This window comes from Podarcis filfolensis (assembly GCF_964270895.1).
Source record: "Podarcis filfolensis genome assembly, chromosome: 3".
NCBI lineage: Eukaryota > Metazoa > Chordata > Lepidosauria > Squamata > Lacertidae > Podarcis > Podarcis filfolensis.
The window spans coordinates 63,825,453-63,838,374 of record NC_139606.1 but is presented as its reverse complement, the minus strand read 5'-3'; the positions used below and the strand labels follow the sequence as shown (position 1 = coordinate 63,838,374).

Genomic DNA, 12,922 nt, shown 5'->3' with positions numbered 1-12,922 from the left:
GAATCTCATTCCACCAATAAGAGCTTACTGAAAGACTGGAGGAAACGCACTGTTCCATTACCCCCAAACCATGTTGAATTAACCACAGACTGATTAAACTTAAATGTGCTTTTGGTGTGTTTAAACTGTACCTAATTTTACATTATATATTTTAATATGCATAAAGCTTAATGAGGCTAGAAATTTATTTGAAGTGGCCTGCCATTCATTAATGAGTGTTTTAAAAAGAAAAGAAAAGAAAAAGATTGTTGTCTCTTTTTTTCTTGATTTTGAAGGGTAAAAAAAAAAAGAGTTGAGGTACAATGCATTTCCTGGCAAAGCTGTGGTTTTGTTAAGGAAACTAAGAACCGTTTAGAAGTGACCTTAAAGTACTGCAGTAATGAAAAGGCCTTCAGTTCATCAGTAAGCAAATGGAAAAAGCAAACCATCTAGTTTCTTACAACAAATGGCCCTTAAACAGTTGCTGGCACTTTAACTTTATATTCATCTGTTTGCTCCCAACTTTATTAAAATTAAAGACTAAAATCCGGGTTTCCAGAATGCATCATTATTTTGTAAATTGTAAGCAGCTTTTCTGTGGCCAAGAAATCCTAAATAAAATATTGTTATTATTATTTATTAAATTTGTCAGTCACTCCTTTTTGTTCAAGGCAACCCAAAGCAATTTAGTTATACTAGAGTTGTATTATGTGCCTTTCCAAGTAAGTTCCAAAATATTTCCTTTAAAAGTTTCTTTCCAAAGTTTCCCTCTTCCCCCTAGCATAAGAGAAGACCACACATTTGGAAAGTTAAAAAGTGTTTACTGAAAACTCTGCAAAGGTCAGATTAATGTACTTCATAAAGTTGCACAGGCAGTAAAATTTGACTTAGTTACAAAGTGGTGAAAGTTCCTAAATTATTTGTATAGGAACTCAAGAGTGGCTTTAGAGAGCCATGTGGCTGAGCTGGAGCAACCAGCGCAAACATCTTCACATACTGAGGTACACTGGGGGAGAACAAAAGCTTGATCACCTAATTCTTCCCAATGTGAGGGGAAGTGGACATAGCTAAGGTAGGCAGGACAGCTCACTCTATGGTATTAACCCCTTCATTAGACCTGGTTATATGAGGATGGTCATCCCACAGGAAAGGTATGTGACAACACTGGGATGGGGAGTCGTGTGAACACTCCTACATTAATATGGAGACAGACAGTTGCAAATCTTAAACTAGCCAATTTTATTTTGAAGGAAGAGCAGCACATGGAGCACCAACTGGGGCATGCTCCTGATCAGGATTCTGCACACAAAATTACCCCATGGCTGCCATTTGCCTTCAAAGGTGCTGTTTGTAGTAAAAGACACCTTCAGGAGCAATTAGCAAGCAGGGTTGTTGTTTTTTACATGAAACCAGTGCAGGTTTTTCAGCTTTCAGCTACTGGGAAATTTAATTTCAAAATTCCTTAAATATTAGCAATATGACAACAACAACAAAAATATTTCCAGTCTCTTGTGTAAGCAAGAATCTACAAATAGTTGTAACTTCTTCCACATCCTGTGTGAACGTTACCATGTATCTTTGTTTGAGCGCAAGCTCAATGACTAGGAAATGATAAAACGCAAGTCACTTAAAATATCCAGAGCTGGTGAGTGCTGCTTAGTGATAGAAGGACATACAGTGGTGCCTCAGGTTACATACGCTTCAGGTTACAGAATCTGCTAACCCAGAAATAGTACTTTGCTTCAGGATGAGAACAGAAATTGTTCTCTGGCGGCGTGGCAGCAGCAGGAGGCCCCATTAGCTAAAGTGGTGCTTCAGGTTAAGAACAGTTTCAGGTTAAGAACAGACCTCTGAAATGAATTAAGTACTTAACCCGAGGTACCACTGTACTGCAAAAGGAAATTGACAAGAGTTCTACAGTTTAGTATTTCTTAAAGGTAAAGGGTTACCTTTAGTGGACTGTTAGGTCCAGTCACAGACGACTCTGGGGTTGAGGCGTTCATCTTGCTTTACTGGCCGAGGGAGCCAGCGTACAGCTTCCGAGTCATGTGGCCAGCATGACTAAGCCGCTTCTGGTGAACCAGAGCAGCACACGGAAACACTGTTTACCTTCCCGCTGGAGCAGTACCTATTTATCTACTTGCACTTTGATGGGTTTCAAACTGCTAGGTTGGCAGGAGCTGGGACCGAGCAATGGGAGCTCACCTCGTCGCTGGGATTTGAACCGCCAACCTTCTGATCGGCAAGCCCTAGGCTCTGTGGTTTAGACCACAGCGCCACCTGCGTCCCTTCAGTATTTCTGAAGTTCATTGTATGGAAGCAATTAATATGCGTGTGTGTGTGTGTGTGTGAATGAACAGCCTGAACAGTATGGCAGAGAGTGGGAATGAAATTATAATCCTCCCACCCGCACCTGCTGTGCTCCTGACAAATATAATCCCCTTTAGCTGTTATTTGCATCAGGAAGGAAGCCTCTGCTAGTACCGGTGGAGTCTTCCCTCCCACTGCAAAAAACCCAGCATGGGTAGGGAGTATTTTCATCAGGACCACAGTGGTGGAGGGAGAGTTAAGCTTTCCCTCCCCAGCCCCTGCAGTCCTGGTGCTGCCCAGGCTTTACTATAGCTGCTATTTACAGGAGATTTTTTTTTAAAAGTATGTTCATTAACTGTGTAAATGGGTAAATCTGCACTAAAAGAAGAAAAATGAAGATAGCGGTGCTGCTGCCATGTGGATGATGCAAAAAGCTTCCGTGTACATAAGCAGCACCATTTCCACAGCAAACTCTGTTTTCTCAGGCCATGTCCACACCATACAATTAAAGCACCATTATAGCACATCATGGAGAATCCTAGGGACTGTCGCTCTCTGAGATCAGCACCCTGAACAAACTACACTTGTCGTCCTTTTAATGTATGGTGAGGAGGTGACCTCAGACTGTGTCCTGGTCTTTCTTGTAGCCTCTAGCAAACATAATTACAATCACTCTGCCTTAGGCAACTGATTCTGGGTATCATAAAAGGGCAGCTAATTTTGTATAATTTAATTTATTACTGTATTCTTGTATTTTCACTACAAGGGAGGGAACAGACATTGTAGGATTTTCTGTGTCAGGTGTCAAGTAACAAGCAGCCTTGGTTGCTCTGCACCTGGACCTGGGGGGTGGATACACCATTTGCTGCTCCACCTGAGGTAGGAAAATGCCTTCGCCTGGTTCTGGCTGCTTCCACGTTCCCTGCTCCCACAAGTGCCATCATGATGAATAAAAACACTGGACAGAAAGCAATTCAAGATCTTTCTTTATACACTAACAAAAAGATAGTTAAGGCTTCCACATTTATTTTAACATACAGACATATCAGAACATATATAAAAAAATAAGTATATGCTGTGTACAATTACAACAAATCTTGTATCAAAATTCTCAGATCATGTGCACATGCTAGTTTTCTAAACAACATTACTGAGAATCACACCTGTAATTTTGTCCTTTTTTCTTCCATCCAGGAAAAAACAACTGGCCACAACACTGCTTACTTTAAAGTCTATGCAGGTTGTTGTTTAAATTTCACGAAAAGCATTAATTTAGGAGAAATTCATTATACACCTGGTCAACATTTCATTTGCTTTGTATATGTTCCGGTGTACGTGTAATTTTGCAGTAATGTTGCAGACCAGGTTAATTTTACCTTCCATTATATTGGAATACATGACAACTCGCCAATATCCTTTGGCTTTTGGTACAAGCTGCAATACATGCACCAGAGTCATTAATGAACATAAGAAAACAAAAGGACACTGCTTTAGAGCAATTTCTCTCAAACTGAGCACAAACTTTAAGTGTCTTCGACTCTGAGAGTGTCCCCAAAACACTTATCTAGTAATTTAATGAGGACAATCAAATTTTGCAGCATCGCAAGCAGCAGCAGAGGATTGTTCGGCAAGGATGCTTCCTTCGGTATTCAAGAGCTCTCCTCACTTCACCTTTAGCTTCTCCAACATATTCTTCAACATTATGCACGTTGAGCTCAATAATATCGAAGGTGTCCGCCTGTTCTTCTACCAGCAGGGCTACCTGCAAGAAGAGTTCATGAACTTCCTTTATTCGGGACTCCAGCTTCATCAGCTCTTTGTGCCGGGTCTCTATCTCGTTCAAGGCCGAACGAGCTCCCTTTGCGTCAGACAGAAGGTTCTCAGAGAAAACATCCCACCTGCCTTGTTCAATGATGTCCTCTATCTGGTTCCCAGACACTTCCTTACCCATGATCTCTAGCTGCCGTTGGATCCTAATCTTGCAGTTCTCCCGCTGGTTCATCTCTGTCTCATTGTATTTAAACATGGCCTCCTGAAAAGAATGCATGAGATCAACATAGTGGTCCTTGGCCACACGGGCTATGATTGTGTTTGAGCCATATTTTGTTTCTGCATCTTCACTGAAGTCTCTCAAAACCTGAAGCTTCCTGTGGATTTCTTCTCCACGAGCCTTGATGTCTTTCGCAATCGTGTTTGTGTCACGTTTTATGCTACTGAAGCGGCGCATAGAGGTGAGGAAGCGAGTGTTTTGTTTGCCCAGGCGTCTAATGTCCTCTTTCAGGTGGAGATTGCTCGTTCGGATTGCCTGGATATCTTTGAAAAGACTTGCCAGGGCATAATCTGTTTCAAACAGCAGAGTGTTGTGAGGTAAGAGCGGCTGATTTTCTTCATCATGAGTATGTTGGCTGTAAAGCCTCGATAACTCAAAAAATTCAAAGAGTCGGTCTCTCATTTTGGCCTCTAGGGACAGAAATAGAAAAATAAAAATTAGTAGAAATAGCAAGCTTCTCTTAATGATCTAAATAGCTTTGCACACAAGACAGTGTGTTTGATGTTCCAAATATATTTACTGGAGTATCATGGACTTTACAAAATATTCTACCTTTCTGACACATTACTGAGTGTTGTAAACTCCATGCCCTGTATATAATTCAGTATACATCGTCTATATTCCATGGCAAGATCAGGAATGACATTTTGCCATGATGATATAGATTACTATTCAAACAGAAGCACAAACTAAAGTCTTGATTAGTGACTAGACTTTGATTCCATTCCATCCACTGATTTAAATGAGACATTTAGTTTGCAGATCCAAAAGTAGCCTTTACATTTCAATGGGGTATTTTGGGGAGGGGGAATCTGAATGGTATCACAATTGCTTTAAAAGGATTCTACAGGAGATAGCTAATGCTGTTTTTAGATAAAGAAATTTAGCCTTTAACAGCTCCTCTTCTTTCTCCTATCCAAAAGTAAATGACATCGTCATAAACTTTTTTCAAGGCCAGTGTTTAAAGGTGCATACTGCAGATGAGCATAATTAATCCATTTATTTATTTATCTATCACATTTATTAGTCTATTCTAATACAGTTATGCTGTAGGTTAATACCTTTTGGCTGCCTTCCAAGGCCTGATGAATTAATGAATGAATGAATAAATAAATAAATATTTTTATTTTATCCTTCCAAATATATCAAGGTGGCACATATGGATACCCACACAACTGAAGTTCTCATCAAAACAACCTTGTAAAGTAGCTTGCCCTGGATCACCATTGAGCTTAATGCCTGGGCAGAGATTGGAAAACAGATTCTCATTATCTAAGTCCGGCACTCTGCCTTGTGCGGCACACTGGCTCTCATGGCAACCAAGCGACAGACATAAGTAAAATGCTTCCATGTGGCCAGGGTGTGATATCACAGTGGTGATAGTTACAAGCAGCAATATCCCTGGGTTGGATCTGGAGTAAGTCATGACAAGAATAGACTCACCAAACCAGGGGCAGACTTTGGTAATAGGGCATCCTGAGCAAGAACAAAAGTTGCTTCCCCATCACCCCCCCCCAAATTACAACTCTATTGCCCTTCTGACTGGGACCTAACTTTACGTAGCTACTCATATAAATATAGGATGTTGTTGTTGTTGTTGTTGTTGTTTGTGCTCCCATGGCTCGGCATCCTGTGGAGGGGAACCATGCACACTGCCCTAAATCTGGCACTGCACTGAACCAGCAACCTTCATGTCTCTACCATTGTAACATCAGGCCATGACATGGAAGTGGTTTATTCAGAGTCTGCTTCAGCAAGATAATTTAATCAGGGTTAACATGTTGGCAAAATGTTCAGTCTTGTCAATCAACCACCTATTTAACCACAGTCAAATATTCCATGAAGCCATGACGCTGATTAAATTACAAGAAGTGGTCCGCTGCATACTGCCTTAAACAGCTGTTGTTTAATATTTACTGTTACTTTGCTTTCTATATGTTAGAAAGTTAATTTTTGATACAGCCTTTCATAATTAGAGATGGACTCTGGTGTTCCAGCATAAAAGACTGAGTTGAACTGTTCAGTGATTTATTTATTTTTTAAAAAGTGGATATATTCCAAATTACTTGACCAATATTTGACATGTCAGCTGACCAGAGATCAACCCACCCCCCACGCAAATTCACAGTTCTAGAACCTTATACTCAGAGCAGTTAAGGTGTGGTAAAATGATCTCTACCTCCCAGTAAATTAACGAAGAGGAGCATTCCATATTGGTTAACATGGGATACAGAAAAGCTATTGTACCATAAAATTAATTTTGTTCAGGAATGAAATACTGTTAATTGTCTTAACTTCTAAGCAAACCAAATTACAGCATTAGTGTGTGAAACTGAAAGTGTATTTCATTGTATGCATAGTTTGAAGACATATCTGATTTAACTAGCAACAAATATGCACATTACAGCAGACCTAGGACTGAGCAGTTGAAGTATCAACAGTATTTGGGAGCTATCCATAAGTCTGTTAGCTGGTAGGTGGGCGATAGCAATGTTGTTATAATTTGAGGCAAAACAAAGAAAGAGAAGAGATTGGCTGAAATGCAAAATCATACCATGTACTTTGACTTCAGCATGATAATTTCATTCTACACTTCTTCTGTGCTTTCCCCATACTCCTCCCTCCCTCCCTCTTGCCTTTTTCCATGTATCATGTAGATTTCTAGATACATGTTCAGACTGAACTATTTTTCTAGGCCACAGAAAGTCAAAGCCATTGCTAATTGTACAGAGATCGCCAACATGGTGCCTTTCAGATGTTTTGGATTACAACTCTCAGCACCCCTGACCATTGGCTGTGATGGGTGAGTTGTAGTCCAGAACGTCTGAAGGGCATCATGTTGGCTATCCCTGAAGAAACAGGCATTCAGGTTACAGGGTGAACATCCAGCCTGTAACTCCTGTCCTCGGCCCCACCAGCACTTTATGCTACATCTCCAGTTTCTTCTGTAGGGACACGGGTGGCGCTGTGGGTTAAACCACAGAGCCTAGGACTTGCCGATCAGAAGGTTGGTGGTTCGAATCCCCACGACGGGGTGAGCTCCCATTGCTCGGTCCCTGCTCCTGCCAACCTAGCAGTTCGAAAGCACATCAAAAGTGCAAGTAGATAAATAGGTATCGCTCCGGGGGGGAAGGTAAACAGTGTTTCCGTGCGCTGCTCTGGTTTGCCAGAAACATTTCCCTACAACCCAACTCAAGTCATATAAATCCTTTATACTGTAGTTCTCTTCCGTATCCTCCATGCCTTCAATGTAAAGATATTCAAGTGCAGCATGAGAAGCACCAGAATGTCTCAGGCCTGCCTTGGCTTTGTTTTTATTGATGTTTGAATATTTAGGATGCCTTACACTGATGACAACAGAACTAGTCAGACAGGACTCACAAGCAATTAACAGCTGCTGCCTTAAGACTCGGGGGACTAACTGTTCAAATGATGAGAGTCTTGTTTGACTTGTTGTTTAAGTGCCCCTTCAGGGACAACTCAGAATGCATATCAGCCAGCACTTTTCTAGGTTTCTGTGTGCTGTATAGAAAATCACTCTGGGTCCGGGGAACTACAGAACTTTGCTGTACTGGGAAAGCAAGGTTTAACTTTCTCTGCCCTGCTCCATTTCCCCCATCCCTAACTTTTATTTGGTAAAGGAAATAAAATGAGGAAATGATGCAGAGGAAAGAGTTTTACACCCTCCTCCTCCAGCACCAGGGTCCCAGTCTGAATCTCTTCTTGCTAAGAACATTTGTTTTAAAAGTGTAGGAGATCCTTTTCCTTAGATCTCTCATGTCACCTCTAGTTTGGCCCCTACTTAGTGTGTTTGGCCCCAACTTAGGAGGCAGAGCAAAATTAGGCCCATGCTTCAAAGAATATTAAATAATAATAATAATAATAATAATAATAATAATTTTATTATTTATACCCCGCCCATCTGGCTGGGTTTCCCTAGCCACTCTGGGCGGCTCCCAACAGATTAAAGTCATCAAAGACTGAAGAGAAGATAGCTTAGGTTATTCTCATGATAGCAGAAAACAAAACACAGGTGTTACGCCTAATGAACAACTGAAAATAAAGGTGTCCTACTTCACTATTTTTTGGAAGCTAGAACCAAAGTAGCTCCCAGTAACCCTTAAACATGCACACATTACAATACTGGTGTAATGCAAGTCATAAGACACATCTTATATATTTCCTTGTTAATGACTACTTGACTCATAACAGCTAAGAAGCCAAGTATGCAGGTAAGATTACTAAGCACCAACACTGTATCATACATTCAAAGAGCTCTAATTCTATTATCTAACTTCTCACCACATTATCCCTACAAGTCACATGCTATCAAGTGACTGTAACCTCATGATTACAACAATCGCATGTACACATAGCATTATGAAATAAAAGCTGTTACCAATAAAAAATTCCCAGAGCGCCTCAGATTCTTATTGCCTTGTTTATACTGCACATTTTCCATGATGTATATTTGTACGTATTCATGCAACCACCTACAAGACTCTCAAATGCAGATGTCACAAGCAAGGAAAACATGCAGGATTTCAGATGCCATTCCAGTTGATCAAAGGAAGAGAAGTCAAAGGGGTAATTCCAACCTAATGTTTTCATCCGAATAGAATACACTCAAAGACTTTTCCTATGAATGTTGAATCCATGTGGAATTTGGTGACAAATAATGTGTCACAAATTCATTGAACACCGAGGAAGACCCTTTGTGGGGTCAAAAAGTGTTGGGTTGCGATATTTTTTGTTTGTTTGTCAGATCAGATTTTCTGAATATATATATATATATATTTGATCACACCCAATTCTGGGTCTAAGTATTTCAAACCATAACCAGCCCAGTCCTCTCCAGGTCTGCCTAGAGGTAAACCCAACTGAGGCTTACTCCCCATCAGACTTATTCCTAGGAAGCTGGTATAGCATTGAAGAAGCCCAAGAGATGCTTTCATATAAAATGAATAACATTGCAGCTTCCATTTACAAGAGGTTCAAGCACATTAGATTAATTGGTAAGTGTCCCAGTTCATACGTGGCTCCTAAAAAACCCCTTAAAGGATACACAAGTGTCTACATAAATATCTATAATTACTATAAAACAGAGCTATGTCATGGGTCTATGGAAGACTGTATAGAAAGGGAGCTAACATCCTGCCATCTGAAATATTGTATCAGAAAAACACAGTCTTGGTTCATGGTAAGCTCACCTATAGTTTACTAGGACCTCATGAATGTACTGTCTCCAGAAAGGAGCTCACTGCTGCTTTGCTCCTTCCTGATATTTTTTACTCTCCCACATGCTCAGCTAAGCCAAGGTTTGTCTTAGCATGTTGTCTGAACCCAGGTTCATTGTTAAGCTCTCTCCTCACTAAGCTGTACCCAAGAACAACCATTTGCCTTATGATGATGTGTGAACCAGGCCAGTATATTTTTTAATTGCCTCTGCCATAATCAAAGTGTAGAGAACTTGAAAAATGCCACCCTGGAAAAAATAGGGGTCCTTTTCAGTATTGGCTGGTGTAGTGAGGTAGAGCTACTGTCATGGACACAGAAAGTGGTGCAGCTTAGCTGGATGACACCAGGGTGGGGCAGGATGGCAGCAACGTTGGGCACACTGGTGGCAGCTGTGGGGCATCCCACCCCAGTGCCATCCAGGGAAGCTGCAGTGATGCCAGACGTAGGGGGAGTCAACATGGTTTGCCCCACTGCACTGTGTGTGCAAAGTACAGGGGCATCCTCTGGAATACCAGTAAGGTGGGATAGAGAAGAGATTGTGAGGAGACACGAAGGAAGTAATGCTTTGTTTCCAAATTCAAGTTTTTGTTTCATTTTTAGAATCAGAGCCGTTAACTGTAAATGCAGCAGCAATGGAAACAACAGGTTTGCACAACTGCCTTCACACTCCCTACTCTTCTAGAGCACACAGGAAATTAGTTACCGGTACTTAGGAATTTACAGGAACAGCTTACTCAAACTTAGTTCTTCTTTAACACTGAGCTGGATACAGTCCATGTTAGTTGAAATGAATGCGACTTAAATCAGCCCTTGCTAACTTTTCATATTGATTTCAATGGAAACCAAGTTTAAGTACCGTATTTTTTGCACCATAACACTCACTTTTTTCCTCCTAGAAAGTAAGGGGAAATGTCTGTGCGTGTTAGGGAGGGTATGCCTACGGGTGGCATGCCTACGGATTTTCCTCCTCTAAAAACTATGTGCGTGTTATGGTCGGGTGCGTGTTATAGAGCGAAAAATACGGTATTTTAATCTGGATCAGACCTATTATTTCCCTTCCACAACAAACTGTTTTCTGGATGACCAAAATTGGTTATATCATCCGTATTTGAAGTTCTGACTTGTTAATACATATTGGTGTAAATTTTCTGTCACGTTCATTCAACATATACACTAAAACAATAAAATTTAAGTTTAAAAGAAATTCTCCCCACCCAAACTTATTTGATTTTGCTTCCCAATTCCTGGACTGAGGAATCATGTTCCTTCAAAAATCAAACACACCCTAAAAATATAGAGAAGTCTAAGGTAATAGATCAGTTATGATTTTAAAATTAAAATGGAGCTATCTTAAATCTGCAATTTAAGTACTCATCACCTATTTGAGATTGATCTTAATTAATTGATAAGCATTCTATTTAGCCATTTAGTGAAAGGGAAAAGTAAGGAAGAGAATGATCTTTGAGTTGATGGTTGTGTGTGGGGGGAGGGTGATGTGTGAAGAAATACAACATTTCAAGAGAATCCATTTTACTGCTTCTCTCTCTCCTCAAACCCCATCATTATCTCTCTCCACAGCACTTCAAGGGCTCTCTCTCTCTCTTGACTCCTATGGCACCCCGTTTTCTCACCCCCTTCCCTCTATTCCCCACCTTTCCCTGATCACTTCCCTCCCCCTCCTCTCCTCTTGGTTGCTTTGCTTTCTGTTCAGCCGAGCCCTGAAAGGTACATACTGTAGAACTTAAAGAAGTGGGAAAGAGTGTCGCTGTTCTAACTTCCTCCTTTTTAAGGGGGTTTGGTAAGCATCCTGGCTTGACAGTGGACATGTGATGAAGCATCTTGGCAATCTCATGGTGAATAGTGAGGGGGGAGCTCAGAAGCTTTGCAGGCACCGCGGGCACCATGTTGACTACCCCAGCTTCACACATGTATAGATAGCCAGCTCTTCCTTGACAGCCAGTTTAAGACGATGTAATTTAATATGCCCCCAAATAACTATGTTATGAAGCATGCAGATGTCATTAATAACAAGAAGAGGAGGATGAGGATTGGAATAATAAACTAAAAAGCTAACACAGGTTTCTTCCAACCAAATGCTACTCGGGTTCACATCCACTTAAACAATCAGACCATTAGTTCGATACGAGGTGAACAAAACGTTATGGAAGTCTGGCAGAACATTTCCCTCGGCGCCCCTTAACTGACAAACTCCTAAGTAAGTGTGGATAATATTGCTGCCTTCATTTCATGATCACCACAAACCGTCCACATTTAACTCAGGGAAGGAAGTCTAGCAAAGCCGAAGCCTCAGAAAGTTTCCTCAGCAATAAGCCCACTTTGCGTTCAGTGTGTGAGCAGGTTGTAGGGGGGCTGTAATCTTGCGCACCCTTACTATGCGCATGGTGCATAGCTTGACAGTCAAGGCAATGGGCTTCCAGCCCAAGGCAACCACTTCCAGCCGAAGTCACTGGTAACTCACACCAAGTACAGGGGGTCAGGACTGCAACCCAGGACCGCCTGGGTACCCTATATAAGCCACCTTGAAGCAACAGTGGAGAAAAGAAGGCCAAGTTCCCCTAAATCAGACAAATTCTTCTTACAGCTCATCACTAGTTGCCTGATCGCCAAAAAGCGCTTCAGCATCGACGGCAAAAGTTTGTTCCTCCAAGACACCTAAACTTCCCCTCCAGCCCAAGAAACAGAAGGCTTCTCCCGGGAGCCGGCCACACCCCCATGATCGTCCACACAACTCCTTGAAGAAGTTCAGGCTGGACGTAAACAAGAAAGAGCGAGTCCCACTGAGCTAAGACATGAGGAGGCACAGCTTCTTTTCCTATTTATTTATTTATTTAGATAGATAGATTTGCTGCCTAGCCCCATCACCATTTCCCCCCAAGGATATTTCCATGCCGTCCTCCAGGGCTAGAAGGACCCGAGCACTTACCCGCATGCACTGGGGAAGAGACGAGAGCCTGGCGTCGCGCTGCTGCCCCAAAGACGCCCCAGCCAAAAACACGCCGCCTTGTGCAAGAGCATGTCAACTTGGCCAGGGTGGGAGTTTCCCCCGCCGCTTGACTCGCCCCGCCCCCGGCTCCTCCCGCGCGCTGCCCATTGGTTCCCTTTCCCTCCCCCGCAAGTGATGGGCGACGCGGTGGCGGCGAGTGGATGCCGCCTTGTGAAAAGGCACAACTCGAGGCTGCCTGAGAAAGTCGGAAACAATGCTGGGATCGCCGCGGTGTGTCCGGAAGCGGATTCTCCGGGCGTGTTTCCTCGACGAGGGATGAATCCCTAGTCATTTTCGCCCCAGGCCTCGTGAATCACCGCGGGTAAAAGCGGGGTGCTCTT

General features: G+C 42.1%; 1 protein-coding gene across 1 annotated transcript; it reads right to left on the bottom strand.

The window, feature by feature from the left end:
* Positions 1-3,262: 3,262 nt before the first annotated feature.
* On the bottom strand, positions 3,263-12,646 carry STX11 (syntaxin 11). The gene is made up of 2 exons (XM_083608065.1): positions 12,522-12,646; positions 3,263-4,749 (listed from the first exon to the last, which is right to left on the bottom strand). The coding sequence occupies exon 2, from the start codon at positions 4,739-4,741 to the stop codon at positions 3,875-3,877; it is 867 nt and encodes a 288-aa protein (XP_083464191.1). The 5' UTR covers positions 4,742-4,749; positions 12,522-12,646; the 3' UTR covers positions 3,263-3,874.
* Between the last annotated feature and the right edge of the window lie 276 nt (positions 12,647-12,922).